The sequence below is a fragment of the Orycteropus afer genome, unplaced genomic scaffold, assembly GCF_000298275.1.
Source record: "Orycteropus afer afer isolate SDZICR_OR568_19922 unplaced genomic scaffold, OryAfe1.0 scaffold00093, whole genome shotgun sequence".
Lineage (NCBI taxonomy): Eukaryota > Metazoa > Chordata > Mammalia > Tubulidentata > Orycteropodidae > Orycteropus > Orycteropus afer.
Window position 1 is genome coordinate 4,416,448 of NW_006921680.1, and position 21,360 is coordinate 4,437,807.

At 36.7% G+C, this 21,360-nt stretch overlaps 1 protein-coding gene across 1 annotated transcript in view; it reads right to left on the bottom strand.

Annotated features, from left to right (window-relative positions):
- ARSK (arylsulfatase family member K) overlaps positions 1-21,360 on the bottom strand; it is a 72,690-nt gene that overhangs the window by 22,284 nt on the left and 29,046 nt on the right. Inside the window, exons 4-5 of the mRNA XM_007942548.2 lie at positions 15,357-15,639; positions 2,152-2,323 (exon numbers count right to left, since the gene is read on the bottom strand). Of these exons, the coding sequence (XP_007940739.1) occupies positions 2,152-2,323; positions 15,357-15,639 (455 nt within the window). The remainder of the gene's footprint in view (positions 1-2,151; positions 2,324-15,356; positions 15,640-21,360) is intronic.

Below are 21,360 nucleotides of genomic sequence, written 5' to 3' on the forward strand. Positions count from 1 at the left end.
TCGAGTCGGCCCCGACTCATAGCCACCCCTCCTTGGGTTTCCGAGGCTGTATCACTACGGAAGTAGGATTGCCCAACCTTCCTTCCGAGGAGTGGCTGGTGGGTTTGAACCGCCAGCCGTCTGGTTAGCAGTCAAGTGGCTTAGGCACTATGCTACCAGAGCTCCTTGTTAAATTCCTACTATTCCTTTATTATCTAGCTCAAGCATTATCTCCCTAGTGAAGCATTCCCTGCTCCTTGAGGTACAGTGAATCACTGTTTCCCTGTATACCCTTATAACATAAATAATACTGTAGTTACATTATATTGTAATTCGTGGTATTTGTATTCATTCAGTAATGTTTACTGTGCACTTACTCTCTGCCAGGCACTATGTCAGGCACCTAGGATGTAATGTTAAGTAAGACTGAATGTTCCTGCCCTCATGAAGCTTGCATTCTTCAAGGGAGACAGAGAGTAAACAAATAAACATAATAATTAAAGATTATGAGGTAAATAAGGCAACAGGTGCAGAGATAAGCAGGATGATGGTGATGGTGTACTAATGGATGTAAAGTGGCTAAGGAAGGCATCAAGTACCCAGGCCTGCAGAAATGATAGCTAAGCTGAGAATGAAAGATTCATTTTACATTAGAATTGAGTCAGGTCTGTAAACAGCAACAAACCCACTGCCTTAGAGTCGTATCCGACTCATAGTGACTCCTCCTTGGGTTTCCGAGGCGTTATCACTATGAAAGTAGATTGCCCAACGTTCCTTCTGAGGAGTGGCTGGTGGGTTTGAACTGCCAGCCTTCTAGTTTGCAGTCAAGTGCCTTAGGCACTATGCTACCAGAGTTCCCGCATGATAACTAGTAGGCACTAAATAAGTGTTTGTAACACACTGAACAATAATAAATACTACTTAGTGACCAATCCGATGTAGATTTAAAAACAAAGATGCAATTTATTCCTTAAACTTTGTAACCTGAAGTAAGCAAGCAGCTGCATTTTTTTCTCTGAGATTTCAAGAGTAGTGTTCTCATACTTCTCCAACCTGACATATTATATAGTATTTCATTGTGATAGATATGGATGAATGGATAGCTGTAAACTCTCAAAAACCATTTCTAGAGTGCAAATGGGTGAATGCTTATGAATATCACAAAGTGCTAATGAAACAATTCAACAGAAATATGTAATTTAGACTAAAGAAACTTAAAAGTTTTATTTGCATTTAAGAAGAGTTCTTATGACACTTTTAATATGAATTATATTGCTATCATTATAAACAATTTGTCTATATGGCTTTTTTGTTTTCTGTTTTATACTTTTCTATTTTCCCAATGAATATTTTTTAATAAATAGCCATTCATTCATCCAATACTAATGCTCTATTTAGAACCGCTCTCATACTTCCCTAATGTAATTATGTTCCACTCCAAAGCGCAGGAAAATAAAATCATATGGTTTTATGAAACTAACTTTTGTTATTTAGTATCTCTCCACTTAGCTAGTGACTCTCCACCTGAACTAGAAACTACCATGAGGGAGTAGGCAAGACATTCTCTTGATGATCATTTTGGGAGACAGGTTTAGTTCTGAGGTGACCTTAATTAAGCCTGAATGAAGGAAGGAAATTCAGTAGGATTCTGGACCAGAATATACATGAGGCAACTGATTTCAGCTTTAGTTAAGCTTTGTTCTGAGGTCCTTATGGAGAATGGATTTATTTTACAGTTTTTATAAGTCTATAAGAGGTTGCACGAGTCTATAACTAAACTCTCATCTCCTAGAACCTAAACTGCCTTACAATTACCTCCCACATGTATACTAGAGTTGGGCTGGAGAGACTCTAGATTAAAGATGATAAAAAGTTTCATTTCAAGCAAATCATAGTCTTCTACCTTTCTTTACATATGAACAAATTTGGCCATTTGTTAATTTATGTACAATGAAGACAGAAAAGGCTTTTTATTCTACTGTTAATAATGCAAGTTATCCAACTTTCATATGTGTCAATGTTTTCATAATTCCAAGCCTGAAGTCTCTAAGCAACTGCTCTATGGAATTATTCAAGAGTATTCATACACATCACCAACCAGCATGAGCAGAGTTTGTTGAAAAAATATTATACTTTTTCTTCATGTAATTGGTTATTAATTACACCACCTACCAAGCATGGCATCTGTCTCAGCACACATAGCATAATAAAATGCTCTGATATTCTTTATTTCTTTTTTGGTAAACTTCCCAGTGCAGTTTTTTGTGTAAGAAGAGTAATAATCTATAGGGTGCATTTCTGACAGAGGTGACCACTTTGGGATTTTGATGGCATTATTGGATACCTAAAAAAGTGAGAGAAAACTTAGTTAAAACATGAGAAAAAAACTCATCCATGCTGTTTTTGGGTGCTGTCGAGTTGATTCTGACTCACGGCGACCTCATGTGACAGAAGAGAACTGCCCCACAGGGTTTTCTTCGTTGTGACCTTTAGGGAAGCAGAACACTAAGTCTTTACTGAGGAGCAACTCCAAAAAACCAAACTCACTGCCATTGAGTCAGATCCAACTCATAGTGACCCCTCGTGGGTTTCTGAGGCAGTATCACTACGGAAGTAGATTGCCCAACCTTCCTTCCGAGGAGTGGCTGGTGGGTTTGAACTACCAGCTTTCTGGTTAGCAGTACATGCCTTAGGCACTATGCAACCAGAGCTCCCAAGTGGGTTCAAACTGCTAACCTTTCAGTTACCAGCCAAGTACTTAACTGGTGCACCTAGGAAGTAGTAATATTGCTGTTCCTTCTCCGCAACAAGTCTGTAAGTTGAATTAGACACTGTTTCATTATTAGAATAGTAGAAGAGAATGGTTATGAATTATGTAAAAGAAATAGTAAGCAAAATACATAAATTAGGAACAAACTGTTAGTATATCCAGTAAAAACAAAAGGTATATACCAGTGTATGTACAGATAGTAAAATAGTTATAAATTTTTTTTCTTTCAATTTTTATTATGATTTGGGTGAAAGTTTACAGAGCAAATTCATTTTCCATACACCAGTTTGTACACATTTTGTCCCATGACATTGACTGCAAATTCCCACAATGTAACAGCTCTCTTGCCATTCCTTCCCATAGTTATCTCTTCCTTGTGTTCTTCTCATGCACTCCTGCCCACAAGCACTCTCCCTGTGCATACACTGCCCTTCTATATCCCCGTGATTGATCTCTCCAAGGAGTGTATCTACCTGATGTAAACGTTCAGTCCATATACTGCTCTCTTATTTGGCTGGAAGCCACAGGAGTGAGTTAAATTCCAGACCTGAAGGGGAGCTAGGGGTCATAGTTTCAGGAGTTTCACCAGGCTCTATCAGACTAGCAAACTTTTTTTTTTTTTTTTTTAAATAACTTTGACTTTTGTTCCACATTGTTCTTCCGCTCTATCCAGGATCTCCTACACAGATCCCCCTCCAAGTGGTTGACAGTGATAGCCTGGGACCATCTAGTTCTTCTAGTCTCATGGTCATATAGGCTGAGGCTTGCATAATGTACCAGTCCTTTGGACTAATTGTTTCCATGTGTCTTTGCTTTTCTTCATTCTTCTTTGCTCTGGACTAGGAGCGATCCATCATTGCATCTAGATGGTCACTTGCCAGCTTTTAAGATCCCATACGTTACTCACCAAAGTAGGATGTGGAACAATGTTTTTGTGTAGTATGTTATGCCAATTGAGCTTGATGTACCAAGCCCAGAGGTCCAATTACCCACTCCCTCCAGGTATCTGTCTGTGGCCAAGAAGTCACCATAACCTTATTCCTTGTCAGCTCTACTATATACCTGGAGTTTCCTACAGAATATACAAATACGCCTGTAGAAACATCATCTGCCAACCCTGTACATGGTCATGTGAACACTCTCCCCTGCCTAGACATACCTGATTGTTCAGCCTGTTCACGCATCTAGCCACCTATATATCCATATTTGCCTTTATGGACGACACAGTTGTGTTGTGCAGTATGTGTAAAAGACTTTATCTTTGTTGTCTGTACCTCCCATGTACTTCTCTACATCTTCCTCTTCCTCAATGCCACTGTGTTGATCACTCACATTTGGTGCACTGCCCTTTCCCTTCACCCAAATCAACACTCACCTCTACCCACCTAGCAGTGTCCCCTCCCTTCCCCTTCCTTCCCACCCCTGGTAACCAACAAAGAAAGTTTCATTCCATATATAAACCTTTCCTTGATTTTTCACAATAGTGGACTAATACAGTATTTGTCCTTCTGTGATTGCCTTATTTAATTCAGCATAATGTCCTCCAAGTTCATCCATGTTATGCGGTGTTTTGCAGATTCTATGTTATTCTGTAGGGTTGCATACTATTCTATTGTGTGTATGTACCATAGTTTGATTATCCATTCTTCTGTGGATGGGCACCTATGTTGTTTCCATCTTTTTGCTATTGTAAATAGTGCTGCAGTGAACATGGGTGTGCATATATTTGTTCTTGTCTCAGTTCTCACTTCTTTAGGATATATATCTAGTCATGGGATTGATGGGTCAAATGGTATTTCTAATTCCAACTTTTTAAAGCAATCACCATACTGCTTTCCACAGTGGTTGCATCATTTGACAGTCCCACCAGCAGTATATGAGAGTCCCAATATCTCTACATCCTCCCCAGCATTTGTTATTTTCTATCTTGTTGAACTTTGCCACTAGTGCTGGCGCAAGATGGTATCTCACTGTTGTTTTGATTTGCATCTCTCTAATGGCTGATGATTGTGGGCATTTCTTCATGTTTGTTGGTGAAGTGTTTATTCATATCTTCTGCCCATTTTTAAATTGGATTATTTGTCTTTTTATTGTTGAGGTGTTGGAGTTTTCTATAAATTTTAGAGATAAGTTCCTTATCAGATATGTCATTGCCAAATATTTTTTCCCAATCTGTAGGTTCTCTTGACTCTTTTGGAGAAGTCTTTGGAAGAACATAAAAATTTATTTTTTAGAAGGTCCTATTCATCTAGTTTATCTTCTGCTATTTGTGTATTTTGGATTATGCTTGATAGTCTATTTATGCCATATATTAGGGCCCCTAAATTTGCCCCTAGTTTTTCCTTGAGGAACGTTACAGCTTTAGGTTTCATATTTAAGTCTTTGATCCATCTGGAGTTGCTTTTTGTGTATGGTGTGAGGTACAGCTCTTGTTTCATTTTTCTGCAAATGGATATCTAGTTTTGCCAGCAACATTTGTTAAACAGACAGTATCTTCCCCATTTAATGGATTTCAGCCCTTTGTCAAAGGTCAGCTGACCATAGGTCGATGGATCTATTTCTGGGTTCTCAATTCTATTCCATTGGTCTATGTGTCTGTCATTGTACCAATACCAGGCAGTTTTGACTATTGTGGCTGTAGAGTAGGTTTTGAGATTCAGCAGTGTGAGGCCTCCTACTTTGTTGTTCTTCTTCAACAGTGCCTTGCTTATCCGACGTCTCTTTCCTTTCCAAATAAAATTAGTGATTGTTTTTTCCATTTCCTTAAAGAATGTTGATGGGGTCTGGAATGGGATTGCACTGAATGTATAGATTGCTTTGGATAGTACTGACATTTTCACAATGTTCAATCTTCTTATCCGTGAGCATGGTATGTTCTTCCATTTATGTAGATTTCTTGAAGTTTTTTTTTTTTTGTAGTTTTCTTTGTACAGGTCTTTTGTGTCCCAGTTCCAAATACATGGATTTATTTCCAAGTATTTTATTTTTGTGGTAGCTATTGTGAATGGTATTGATTTCCTTATTTCTTTTTCAGCAATCTCTTTGCTGGTGTAGAGGAATCCAACTGATTTTTGTATGTTGATCTTGTATCCTGCCACGATGTTAAATCTCTCAATTACTTCCAGAAGTTTCTTTGCTGAGTCTCTTGGCTTTTCTATGTACAGGATCATGTCATCAGCAAATAGGAATAGTTTGACTTCTTTACCAATTTGGATGCCTTTGATTTCCCTTTCTTGCCTTATTGTTCTGGTAGGACTTCCAACATAATGTTGAATAGAACTGGTGATGGAGGGCATCCTTGTCTGGTTCCTGTTCGCAAGTGGAGTGGTTTCAATCTCTCTCCATTGAGAATAATGTTGGCTGTTGGTTTTGCATATGCTGAGGAATTACTCTGAGTAATTTCCCTTCTATTACACAGAGGAATTTCACTTCTATTCTTATTTCACAGAGAGTTTTTTTAAATCAGGAATTGGTGGTGAATTTTATCAAATGGCTGCTCTGCAATGACTGATATGATCATGTGGTTCTTTTCCTTTATTTATGTGATGGATGACATTGATTGTTTTTCTAATGTTGAATCATCCTTGCATATCTGGTATGAACTCACCTTGGTCATAATGTATTATTTCTTTGATATGTTGTTGGAGTCTGTTGGCTATGATTTTGTTGATGATTTTTGCATCTATATTCATGAGGGATATTTGTCTGCAGTTTTCCTTTTTAGTGATGTTTTTGCCTGTTTTGGTATCAAGGTTATGCTTGCTTCATAAAATTAATGAGGTAGGGTTCCATACTTTTCTATGTTGTGAAATCATTTGAGTAGGATTGGTGTCAGTTCTTCTCTGAATGTTTGGTAGAATTCTCCAGTGAAACCAACTGGGCCAGGCTTTTTTTTTTTTTTTTGTAATATTTTATGACCTGTTCAATTTTTTCCACCTCAGTCTGTATTAGTTTAGGTAAGAGTATGTTTCTAGAAATCTGTCCATTTCTTCTAGATTTTCACATTTGTTGGAGTACAGTTCTTCATAGTATCCTGACATTATCCTTTTTATTTCAGTTGGTTCTGTTGTGATGTTGCCCAATTCATTTTTTATTCACGTTATTTGTATTCTCTCCCTCTGTTCTTTTAAGTTAGTCAGTGGTTTGCCAATTTTACTAATCTTTTCAAGAAACCAACTTCTAGTCTTGTTGATTTTTTCTATTGTCTTTCTATTTTCTGTTTCATTTATTTTTGCTTGAATGTAATTGTTGGAGATGTTGGTTATATTAGCTCTTTCTTCTTTTTTTGATATGTGTATTTATTGCTATAAATTGGCCGCTGGTCACTACTTTTTCTGTGCCCCAAAGATTTTGGTATGTTGTGTTTTCATTCTTGTTTGATTCAAGGAATTTTTTAAGTTTATTCTTTATTTCTTCTATTACGCAGTCATTTTTAAGGAGGGTGTTATTCAGTTTTCATTTGTTTGCTCTTTTTCTGTTGATCTTCCTATTGCTGATTTCTAATTTTATAGCATTGTGATCTGATAAGATGCTCTGCAGTATTTTAATGTTTTTAAATTTATTAAGCCTTGCATTATGGCCAAATATATGGTCTATCATGGAGAATGTTCCATGTGCATGGGAAAGGAATGTATAATGTGCTGTTGTTGGGTGAAGTGCTCTATAGATACCTATAAGGTCAAGTTGATGGATTGCATTGTTTACTTCTCCTGTGTCTTTGTTGAGTTTCTTTCCAGTTGTTCTATCTTTGATTAAAAGTGGTGTATTAATGTCTCCTATTCTGACTGTGGAGTCATCTATTTGTATTTTCAGTTCTGTTAAAGTCTCATGTATTTTGGGGCTCTTTCATTGGGTGCATAGATATTTATTATGGTATGTCCTCTTGTTCAATCAATCCTTTAATCATTATATAATATCCTTGTCTCTTATGATGATTTTTTTCTTAAAGTCAATTTTATCAGAAATTAACATTGCCATTCTGCTCTTTTTTGATTGCCATTTGCTTGATATATCTTTTTCCAACCTTTGATTTTTTAGTCTATTTGTCTCTTTCTCTTTAAGGTGTATTTTTCTTTGAGGTTACCCTGTGATTTATAATTTTCTCCCCAATTAGAAGAACCCATTCTATCTTACAATTCTCTTAACTTCCTCACCATTCAGAAGTTCTGTAACTACACTATTATTTCCCTCTTTTTGTTTTGTAGTTGTCCTCATTTGCCAACTGATGTCTCTGGTTCCCTGTTTACAAACTTCTAATCTTATTTTACTTTGGATACTTCCATAACAGTGTTGATTTCTGGGTTATGTCATCATGGGAGTTAATGGTCAGTTGTTGTTTGCTGCTGTTGGTTCTCCTAATTTACCATCTCTTATAAGATTGGTCTGGTTTTAAAAATTCCCTTAATTTCTGCTCATCTGGAAATGTCCTAATTTCTCCATCATATTTTAAGGACAATTTTGCTAGGTGTATAATTCTTGGTTGGAAATTTTTCTCTTTCAGGGTTTTATATATAACCATCCCATTGCCTCTGTCTTAGATGGTTTCTGCTGAGAAATCAGAGGTTATTCTTATTGGTTGCCCTTTATAGGTAACTTTTCATTTTTCCTGTGCTCCTTTCAGGCATTTTTCTTTGTGTTTTGTTTTGGTGAGTTTGATGATATGTCTTGGTGATTTTCTTTGGGGTCTTTATCCTGTTTAGGGTTCGTTGGAATTCTTGAATGCATATATTCTCATCTTTCATCATATCAGGGATATTCTCTTTCCACACATCTTCAGCAATTTTCACTGTGGTTTTGTCTGTCTCTTTCTGTTCTGGAATTCTGATTACATGTATGTTATTCCTTTTGATAGTACCCCACATGAATCTTAGGCTTTCTTCATTTTATTTTTATCTTTATTCTTATTTCTCCCTTTCCAAAGAAGTATTAAGGTATTTGTCTTCCATCTCACTAATTCTGTTTTCCATTGATTTGATTCTACTTCTTTGCCCTTTCAATGTGTTATCTATTTCTGAAAATTTAGTATTACTCTTTTGAATTTCTATCTATAGATTGTGTACCATCTCTAATTTTTCATTTATTTTGTCATTTTGTTCTTGTGTCATCTTCCAAAAATTTTCAAGGATTTTGTCCATGTTTTTCTTAATTTTGTCAGTGTTTTCTTTGATCTTTCTCTCAATGCATTGAAGGTACCTAAATATAATTCTTTTGAATTCCAAATCGGGGAATTCCAGTGCTGCTTCTTCCTCAGGGATGTATTCTGGGTCTATATCCTGGTCCCTTGTTTCTCCTGTTTTATATTGCTTCTTTGTGTGGACTGTGATGGTGTGCTATTGTTGAGACATTCTGACATTACTGTATTTATATTTAATTAGTAAGTGTATGTTGGAGCGATTTGCCCAAGATTTTCATTTTGTTTTGTTTGGATGTATCTGAGTAAGCAGGGTACTGTGCTTCCGTATTCACTAGTTGGCAGCACTTACACACTCACCACCTGTCTCCTAGTGGGTATGATAGAGTATGAGAGTGGCTGCAATCTGATCTCTGTTAACTGTTTGTGATGGGCAGTTAAGGGTGAGTTGGGTTCATACTGGCTGTTGTATATCATTGGCCAGTTGGTGCAGAAGCAAGTGTGGACCCCCACTCAGTAGGTGGGGCTGCAGGAGGCAGGTATGGTTGGGTTGAATGGGCATGATTGCTGTCTCCCACTCAGTTAGACAAAAACAACAATTGAAAAACCACCAAAAAATAAAAGCAAGAGGACAAAATACACACATTGCATAAACACACAGGAACAATCACCGAAAAGAGAAAAAAAAAGAGGAGAGGCAATAAATGAGATGAAATATATAAAGAAATGCTTTAAAAAGACAAAATAAATATGAATAGAAAAAGATAAAGGAATCCATAATATCTGGGGAGGGGGAAATAAGCAAAAAGAGGTAGAGTAAGAAAATAATGAATGAAAAAATGGGCAGAATATAAAAAGAAAAACAAGGGATAGGGAGAACCACAAGAAAGGAAAGAATGGGACCAGAAAAAGAGAAGAGATCAAAAGCCAAAAACCAGAACCTGGGAAGGGAAGACAAAAGAATAAAAATATAAAGAAGGACAAAAAAAATTTAAAACAAACAATAAACAAAAAGAAACAAGAACAATAAACTAATCTGCGGAGGGTGGGGTAGGGCACCCAGGCTCTGTCAGAGCACTCAGACTGAGATGGAATTCCTGCTGGCCCAGAAGCTGTGTGGGAGTGAGGGATGGAGGCACCTCCATTCACCAAGAGGGTGTGGGGTATAAAAGTAACGAGGAACATCGCACCTTTCCAGTCTTCAGCTTCTTGTATGTCCATGCTGTCCTTGAGATGTGGAACCTATCTTAGGTCCCTTGAATCTGAGACAATGCTGTTGCTTTAAATATCCAAAATGGTGGAACCATTCAAAATGGCTGTGCTCTCTGGACAGCCAAAAGTCCACAGCTCAGTTTGTCTCCTTCTTTGCTGTTTCACTTTTTAGTCATCAGCCACCAGCGTAGTCCTCCTTGTAGCTCTTGGTGAGCAGGTCTGACTTTTAGGTTAATTCTTAGGTCCTAAAACCTAAGGTTAATTCTTAGGTCCTAAAACCATCTGGAAATATCCCAACTGGCTGTGCAGCCAGGATTGCTGGCAGTCCACAGCTCTGTTTGTCTCCTAATTCAGTATTTTCATGCAGGTTCCTCTACTAGTTGGAGTTTAGTCTGCTTATATATCCTTCCTTTCATAGCTCCGGGCTCCAGAATTATCTTCTGTATATGTGTCAGTCAGTTTCTCTTCTCTTAATTGAAGAGAGTCTGTGTAGTCTGTCTGCCTATTCATCTTACCAGAACTCCGTATAAATGTTATTTAAAAAATTATATATATCAATGAAAAACATAAGCTATATTATTACTCTAGTCTAGAAAATTGTCACATACTTTAAAATAGTTGTTACCAATTCATCACTCCAGAAGTCCAGCATGGAGTTCATTAGTAATGTTAATACACAGTGAGATAGCAAGATATTTGATAAAAACAAACACAACTTTTTAATGTCCACACATGCTTACAGTTTTGGTAAAAACAAGACTAGGCCTTTAAATCACTTTCATCATTTAGTCATGTAACTTTCAAAATATCTACTTACTATTTACTTGAAAGTTATTTCATTTAGCTACTACTAACTACTGACAAATGTTTGAAGATAGTCTACCCACAATTTTTCCTTTTTTGCAACCATTAGTATTATTTCCAGAGCTCTGGTATCGCAGTGCCTAAGGCACTTGACTGCTAACCAGAAGGATGGCGGTTCAAATCCACCAGCCACTCCTTGGAAGGAAGGTTGGGCAACCTACTGCTGTAGTGATACTGCCTCGGCAACCCAAGGAGGGGTCGCTATGAGTTGGGTCTGACTTGATGGCACATAACAACAACAACAACAACAGTATTATTTCCAAAACTTTTTCATCACCAAAACAGAAATTCTGTACCCATTAAGCAATAACTTCCCTTTCTTACCCTCTCTCCAGCCCTTGGTATCACCTATCTACCTTCATCTCTATCCTTTGCCTATTCCAGATGGTTCATATAAATGGGATCATGCAATATTTGTATTTTTGTGTCTTGGCTTATTTCACTTAGCAAAATGTTTTCAAGGTTCATCCATGTTATAGCATGTATCAGAACATCATTTATCCAGAACTTTTAAAGATGACATTATGTATTTAAAACAGACATTTAAAAAGGACATTAGTTCCTTTGAAACAGTTTTTGATCAGAACTTTTAAAGTAAGTTAAATTGGATTTAAGATGACACAGTTCAAAGGCAGTCTTCTCTTTGCATGATTCAGATATGCATGGATTTTCATTACCATGTTAGTTAAATAATCACTCTTCTAACTACACAGTTAAAATTTTATTTACCAGAGTATAACTGTGGGTTATAGCATAAAGTTTTAACTTTGCTATTAGCTCTTCTGTCTACAAACCATTATGTAAGTAACAGAAGTGCATCAGTGAATGACCAATCACATCATTTCTTTCAAAGTCTGTCAGTAATTGGTCACTGCACATTTGTTAATCAATTCATACACAGAGAGCAAAGTATGTAGTTGTGTTCACTTCTCATCTCCAAGTGATAAACCCATATGGTGTTTTACAAAAATCAAAGGGGGAAATTGGCTAACAAAGAAACAGTTATAATGCTGGAAGTGACATTAGAATCAAAAGTAAATGGAATGGTAGGGGAGACAGTTGACCCTGGGAATGCTGACACTGTTACCATTTCAGAGACTCTTGATATGAAGCTAAAAGTCAGCGAAGGCAAACTTACCAATTTAAACAAGGAAAGTGGTTGTAACACAAGAATGACGATATATCAGAGAAAGTGACACCAGCAAAAAATTTCACATCCATGGAAGTCTTGGAGATATATCAGCACATTGAAAGAACAAAAGATAAAATGCTGATGGTGATCTAAACTTAGAAAGTATTATGACAATTCACCAACTGGAGAAAGGATGCTTGCTTTGTATCAAAAGTTAAGAAGTCCTGGCCAAGATGGCTTCCCTGGAGAATTCTACCAAACATTCACAGAATAACTGACATCAATCCTACTTAAATTATTCCACAACATAGAAAAGGATGGAATCCTCCCAAATTCATTTTAAGAAGCAAGCATAACCCTGATACCAAAACCAGTCAAACCACCACCCAAAAAGAAAGCTATATTTTCCATGAATATAGATGCAAAAATCTTCCACAAAATCCTAGGCAGTAGACTCCAACAACATTATCAACAACAACAACAATAATAATAATAATACATTATGATCAAGTAGGATTCATACCAGATATGCAAGGATGGTTCAACATTAGAAAAACCATCAACATCATTCATCACATAAAAAAACAAAGGAAAAGAACCACATAATCACATCAATCAATGAAGAAAAAGCATTTGATAAAATCCAACACCCATTCCTGATAAAAACTCTCAGCAAAATAGGAATAGAAGGGAAATTCCTCAATATAATAAAGGGTATGTATGCAAAACCAACAGCCAACATTATTCTTAATGGAGAGAGACTGAAACCATTCCCCTTGTGAACAGGAACCAGAAAAGGCTGCCCTCTATCTCTACTTCTATTCAACAATGTATTGGAAGTCCTAGCCAGGGCACTAAGGCAAGAAGGGGAAATAAAAGGCATATGAATTTGTAAGGAAGAAGTCAAACTATCCCTATTTGCAGATGATACAATCCTATACATAGAAAACCCAAGAAACACGCAAGAAAACTACTGGAACTAACTGAAAGATTTAGCACAGTGGCAGGATACAAGATCAACATAAAAAATGAGTTGGATTCCTCTACACCAGCAAAGAAATCTCTGAAAAGGAAATAAGGAATACAATACCATTTACAATAGCTACCAAAAAGATAAAATATTTGGGAATAAATCTTACCAAGGACATGAAATACCTATACAAAGAAAACTACAAAACACTACTTCAAGAAACCAAAGAGATGTACATAAATGGAAGAACATACCATGCTCATGGATAGGAAGAATGAACATTGTGAAAATGCCAATACTACCCAAAGCAATCTATACATGCAATGCACTCCCCGTCCAGATTTCACTGACATTCTTTAAGCACATGGAAAAACCAATCACTAATTTTATATGAAAAGGAAAGAGACTGTGGATAAGCAAACCACTGCTGAAAGAAGTAGGCTGTCTCACACTCCCAGATCTCAAAACCTACTATACAGCCATAGTAGTTAAAATAGCCAGGTATTGGTACAATGATAGACACACAGACCAGTGGAACAGAATTGAGAACCCAGAAATAGATCCATCTATCTATGATCAGCTGACCTTTGACAAAAGGCTGAAATCCATTAAATGGGGAAGGGATAGTCTCTTTAACAAATGGTGGTGGCAACAGTGGATATCCATTTGTAGAAAAATGAAACAAGATCCATATCTCACACTATACACAAAAACTAACTCCAGATGGATCAAAGACTTAAATATGAAACCTAAAACTATAAAGTTCATCAAAGAAAAAAATACAGGCAAACTTAGGGGCTCTAATTTATGGCATAAATAGACTATCAAGCATAACTCCAGATGCACCAACAGCAGAAGACAAACTAGATTATTGGGACCTCCTAAAATTTAAATTCTTATGTGCATCAAAAGATTTCTCCAAAAGAGTGAAGAGAACCTAAAGATTGGGAAAAAATATTTGGCAATAACATATCTGACAAGGGACTTATTTCTACAATGTATAGAAAACTTCAACACATTAACATTTTTTTTGATAAAAGAAAAACAATCCAATTAAAAAATGGGCAGAAGACATGAATAGACACTTAACCAAAGAAGATAATCAGTTAGCCAGTAAACACATGAAGAAATGTTCACAATCATTAGCCATCAGAGAGATGCAAATCAAAACAACAGTGACATACCATTTTACCCCAGCACTAAAAGCAAAGTCCAACAAGACAGAAAATAACAAATGCTGGTGAGACTGTAAAATGATACAACCACTATAGAAATCAGTATGGTAATTCCTTAAAAAGTTGGAAATAGAAATACCCTTTGATTCAGCAATCATATTACTATATATATCCTAAAGAAGTGAGAGCTAGTATATGAATAGATATTGACAGCACTATTCACAATAGCAAAGAGATGGAAACAACCTAAGTGTCCATCAACCGAGGAATGGCTAATCAAACTATGGCACATACACACAGTGGAGTGCTATGCAGTACTAAAGAATAATGTAGAATCCACGAAACACTGCATAATGTAAATGAACTGGGAGGACATTATTCTGAGTGACATTAATCAATCACAGAAGGACAAGTGTTATATTAACCCACTACTGTAAAAAGTCAAAGAAAGGTTTACATAATAGAAGGAAACTTTATTGGTTACCAGGGATGGGGGAGGGTGGAGGAGAGGGAAAATTGCTAGATAGGTAAGAGATAAGCATTGATTAAAAAAAGTTACAGAGTGAGACAGAGGCAAGCACTGTTCAAACTATTTGCTATAAGTTTTTTTTTAAACAAAAAAAATCAAGCACTTTAATTCTCAATGTTTTCAATTATAGTGCACTAAATAAATATTAGTTTTACCATTTTTCCCATTTCCCCATATATTTATAACATGACAAATATTTTTAACGGTTCCAGAATAATGGTTATTTCTCCTATTATTAAGCTCTCTTTGTATGGTTTTGGCTTACATGTTATTTTTACAGTTCTGTATTACCAAGCAAAACAAGGATGGCTGTACTACTATAGATATACCTATAGGATACATCTCCTATAGATATAGATATACATATGTCAGTGTATTCAATTCTGAAGTAGGTTTCTGAATTTTAATACTTGTTTGATATTTGTAAATTAACCCTTTAGTCTTAATTAACCAGTTATTGGCCAAGTTTGATTTAACGAGACTAAAAAATTTTTAAAATTTTAAAACAATAATAATAAAAGAAACAATGACCAAATACCATTAACCTACAGATAAAATAGCAACTTCTACCATTGATCACACATAGTACACTTACCTTTTCAAGCCAGTAAAGAGATGTGTGAAAAGTTGAAGATCCAAAATTTTCCCCTGAGGATGGTGAAGGGTAAGGGTGTGGTAAATTTAATCCCAAGTAAAGAACAAATGGTTGAGTATAATTAACTGCTTCCTTTCTTAGCCAATTTACTGCTCTGTCTGTATTTTTCCAGTCCTTTTCCATCACTCTTATTTTAGTCTTATTAGGGATAAGATTAACCATCGGCCGGCCTTCTTGTCTGAGTAAGAAAGCAACATTTCTTGTCCATGCTTCCACACGATTGCTGTAGGGCAAAGAGACAGGTGCACTGTAAGGTATTAAATCATTTTTCAAACTGGCTAATCATACACATAAGAAAACAGTATGTAAAGTGATTTTTAGACTCAGTCATGTAAATATTCAGAATAAAATTATACTACATGTCAATAAAAAGCTACTCAGCATTGCAAATTCAAAAACCTGGAATAAAAAGACTCAAATATTCACATACATGTTATTTAAAACTATGGTAAATTACTTAGAAAGGATACTTTTTGTTAAAACAAGATAATTAGTGAAAAAAGTGTCAGATTCCTAGTATTTCTCATTCACTGAATTTTCTATTATTTTGTCCTTTTTCTGTCAGAACAAGGTATATTTCTAACCAAAACCCAAACCAAAACCTAACTAACTGCCATTGAGTCACATCTGACTCACAGCAACCCCTCCTTGGGTTTCTGAGGCACTATCACTACAGGGCAATCTACTTCTGTAGTGATAGTGCCTCGGAAACCCAAGGAGGGTCGCTATGAGTCGGGTCTGACTTGACAGCACATAAGAACAACAACAACATCACTATGGAAGTTTGCCTAATCTTCCTTCTGAGGAGTGGCTGGTGGGTTTGAACCGCCAGCCTTCTGGTTAGCAGTCAAATGCCCTAGGCACTACACCACCATAGCTCCTATTTCTAACCAAAGGTACTGTAATTTCCTTATATCACTCTCTTTATATTTTTAAAATCTTACCTCTCATGTGTACTTCAAATGCTTCAGCATTCTCAATGTTAAATTGTTTCCAGATGTATCTTTTCTCATTATGTTGGTTGTTGTTAGAACAGTTTTATTTGTGATCAGAGCCTTCTAAGCTACTAGTGATACAAATTTCTTACCCATTAATTAAAGATATTTTCTTTACTAGCTTATTTAAAAGTTAAATGATTCAATCAACTCAATTTCTCCAAATCTTTAGTCTATTTTATCTTACTAGTTGATTTTTTCAATCAATATCTAATTAACTGGCATAATTACTTGGGAAGAAATGTTGGACATTTCTAAGAAGCTTGTTTTTGTAAGTTTTGGTTGAGGCAAGTACCTGTGAAGTGCCCTATCAATTAAAAGAATTTTAAAAAATTCAGATACCAACTTAAAAACCAATACTATTTTATATTACAACTTACACTCCACTTATGAGAAATTTCAATCCATACAAAATAACTTAGGGCCCCAAGATGAGCGAAAGCAAAACAAAACAAAATTTTACATGCCCTAGAAAGTGAGTAAAAAAAATTAAGCTGCTGTAAGATATCATTTTTCCATAGTAGATATTCAATATGTTTTGATAAAATTATTGAAAAATATAGTTTCAACAGAATTACATATTATATCTGACAGATGGAAACCCTAAGATAGAAAGCTTGAACAAAAGTACCACATCATCAAAACAACATACCATTAGTTTCTCAGTGTTTTCCTTAAATCATTGCTGATATCTCATTATGTGATCCTTAGAGTTATTACAGAAGAGTGGAATTTCAGGGGTTCTTAATACCAGCAGTATTCCTGATAGAGCTCAAGGTTTTGAGATGAAAACAACTGGGCATTAAGATACATAAATTCTGTTCAGGAACCAAAAAGCTTTTTTTTTCAATAAAGAAATATACATGGGAAAATATGGCTGAGAAATTGTAAGACTGTAAGACAACTTAACTAGTGGCCATCTTTGGATTACCTCAGGAGTTTACCCTAAAGTGAAGTCAAGAGTGAGTCTTGCTGTTGTTAGGGGCCATTGAGTCTGCTTCAACACACAGTGACATGTGCAACAGAACAAAACACTGCCCAGTCCTGCACTGTCCTCACAATCATTGCTGTTTGAGCCAGTTGTTGCATTCACTGTGTCAATCCCTCTTGTGGAGGGTTTTCCTCTTTTTCTCTGACCCTTTACTTTACCAAGTATGATGTCCTTCTCCAGGGACTGGTCCCTCCTGATAACATGTCCAAAGTAAGTGAGACAAAGTCTTGACAGCCTTGCCTCTAAGGAGCACTCTGGCTGTACTTTTGCCAAGATAGATTTGGTCATTCTTCTGGCAGTACATGTGTACTCAATATTCTATGCCAACGCCATAATTCAAAGTCATCACTTCTTCCATCTTCCTTATCCACTGTCCAGCTTTTACATGCATATGAAGCAATTGAAAATACTATGGCTTGGGTGAGATGTACCTCAGTCTTCAAGGTAACATCTTTGCCCTTTAACACTTTGAAGAGGTCTTTTGAATCAGAGTTGCCTAAGGCAGTAGTACGTCCTTTGATTTCTTGACTGTTGCTTCCATGGGTGTTGACTATTGATCCAAGTAAAATGAAAATTTCAATCTTTTCTGTTTATAATGATGTTGCTTATTGATTCAGTTGTGAGGATTTTTGTTGTCTTTATGTTGAGGTATAATCTATACTAAAGGCTACCGTCTTTGTTCTTCATCAGTAAGTGATTCTACAGCATCTCAAGGAAAGATATTGTAGCCTTGAAGGATGACTGTACTGAACCAAACTCACTTTATCTTTTGTCACAGTAATTTCACTTTTCTGTTAATATACTTATGCCCTCCTTTCTCATTATTAAGGAGCCCTGGTTGTGGAGTGGTTAAGCGCTTGGCTGCTCACTGAAAGGTAGGCAGTTCAAACCCCTTAGCTGCTCCATGGGAGAAAGATCTGGCAGTCTGCTTCCACAAAGATTTACAGCCTTGGAAAGCCTGCAGGGAAGTTCTATTCTGCTCTATAGCTTTGCTATGTGTAGGAATCAACTCAGTGGCAGTGGGTTTGTTTGGTTTGGGATTTTCCTATTATTATTATTATTTTGCTCTATGACTTCCTGAGATTCTTTTAACCCAGGTCTCCTTGTAGGGAAAAGATTCAAGTAATTTTGGCCTACTGTTATTATTATGTCTAGATTTCAAACTTGGCTTTATTCATATTCTCTTAGTAAATAATATGTGACTTACCTTACCCTACCATTTTAGTGGTACCCTCTTTTGTCTACTCATGAATACTTGTGCCTTTGACATGATTTCTTTAACTTCTGGTACTCAAGTAGAGTTTCAACAAATACTTCAGCATTGCTATTGCAGCAGGGGCAAGATTATGGTTGAAATAATTTCTCTCATATTTTTTTCCCCTCTTTTCTGGCTATCCCAAGAATCTTGAGAAATCCAGCTAATTAAGAGGGTAACAACACTTTGATCAGTTACTTGACCCATGGTTAGGCGCTGTGCCTAAATGTAACAAATGAGTTCTTTACTTCTTTTCAACTTAAAAAACCAAACCAAACCAAAACAACCCACAGCCATTGAGTTGATTTGGACTCAAAGTGACCCTGTAAAACAGAGTAGAAATGCCCCATAGGGTTTCCAAGGCTGTAAATCTTTACTGAAGCAGATGGCCTCATCTTTCTTCCATGGAGGATTTGAACCTCTGACCTTCTGGTTAGCAGCCAAATGCCTTAACCACTACACTATCAGAGCTCCTAAGCATAACTTAAACAGAAAAGTGAAAAAGACAAAAGTATAAAGTAATTCATAAACTGAAGACAGAGGAGCTTCTATGTGTCATTTTGTCAGACTACATTAAGTGAGCCTTCCTAGAATGACCCAAGGTCTACTTCAATTTTCTGTAGAAATGTAAGAGGGCTTTCTCTTCTCAAAGGAACAAAAAATGACATTCTTGATAAGGTTCTCACAATTGGTTACATCTTGCCGTAACCAATTGTGACAAGGTACAGGTCTTGTATCTTGCTACTCCAAGTGTGGTCCATGGATCAGCAGCATGAGCATCGCCTGAGAGCTTCTTAGAAATGTAGACCGTCAGGCCCCATCCCAGATCTACTGAATCAGAATGGACATTTTATAAGATGCTCAGGTGATTTATTTGCATATTAAAGTTTGAGAAGCATAACAATGTAAGAATTCTTCCCTCAAATTTGCAGGATAATCGAAATAGAGTAATCCACAGTAGCCCATGAATAAGAGAATTATTGTACTTTAGTTTGACTATAGAAAACAAGGCAATGGCCAAACTACTAAATAATCAGCAGTTGGATTAGTTCTTTTGAGCAACAACAAAAAAACTCTTCACTAATGTACATGGAAAATAAAGCTATCCAACACATTACTAACTAGTCATTTCAGAAATTTGTATACATGCCACTGCTGTGTGGGTTTTTTGTGCCAATGCGAAAATTAACCTACTGTCATTGAGTCCATTCTGACTCACAGTGATCCCCCCATTGGGTTTCCAAGGCTGTAAATATTTACAGAAGTAAATTATCTCATCTTCCTCCTGCAGAGCAGCTGGTGGGCTTAAACTGTCAATCTTCTGATTAGCAGCCAAATGCATTACCCATTATGCCAACAGAATCACTGCTATAATACTGGCTTGAAAGTCTACATTATTAAGGAGCCCTGGTGATGCAATATGGGGGCTCTAGTGGCATAGTGCTTAAGGCATTTGACTACTAACCAGAAGGCTGGCAGTTCAAACTCACCAGCTACTCCTCGAAAGGAAGACTGGGCAATCAACTTCTATAGTGATATCACCTCAGAAACCCAAGAAGTGGTCGTTATCAGTTGGATCCAACTGCACAGCAGTGAGTTTGGTTTGGTTTTTTGGTGATGCAATGGTTAAGTGTTTGGCTGCTAACTGAAAAGTTGGCAGTTTGAATCCACAGCTGCTGTGCAGGAGAAAGATGTGGAAGTCTGGTTCTGTAAAGATGTACAGCCTATGGGAAAGTTCTACTCTGTCCTATAGGATTGCTATGAGTTGGAATCAACTTGAAGGCAATGGGATGGATCTACTGTGTTAATTGGCAAGGTGTGGTAATCGGACCTAAGGATAGCCGATATTAATCTGGTCAGCAAATACGAAGGGGCCTGGAATGGAATAAGAGTTGGGTCTATCATCCTAATTCACAGAATTTGAATTTGAAAGAAAAAAAATAATCAGGTAACTAGTAGCTAGAGTTACAGCTGAAAGGACATCCAGAATGCGCTATGATCAGTTCACAATGAGATATAATTGTGGTTGTTACACAAAACCAAATCAAACCCACCGCCACTGTGTCCAACTTAGCAATCCCACAGGGCAGAGGAGAACTGCCTCATAGGGTTTCCAAGGCTGTATATCTTTATGGAAGCAAACTGACTTATCTTTCTTCTAAGGAGCTGCTGGCGAGTCTAAACTGCTGACCTTTTGGTCAGTAGCCAAATCCTTTAACCACTACACCACCTGAGCCCCTTTGTGATTGTTAAGTTCCTTTCAATATCAAGAATGTTAATGCACCTACGTACTTTAAGACATTCCTTATTAGAAATTTTAGCATAAGTTCAGAAATTCTCATATAGCCTTTATACAGTGTCTTATTTTTTGAAAATTGCCTTCTAGTCATATACCAGAAAAAGAGTTGCTGAATTCCAGATACTTCATGGCTAACTGCACTGTAGAGTAGTCAATAAGAGACCCAACTGGAAGGATAGAAATACTACTTGGAGAAAAACAGAAACCATTAAAGGGATAGAATATTAGCTCAATCAAGCAATTACATGGCCTTGAAAATATTTATCTAGGGAGTTCCGGCAAGATGGTGGACTAGGCAGAAGGACTGCACAGACCCTCTTCAACAAAGAGAAGGGAAACCAATTAACACAGACACAGAAGATAATCTTGGACCCCTGAGCCTTGAAGGGAAGGATACAGAAGTG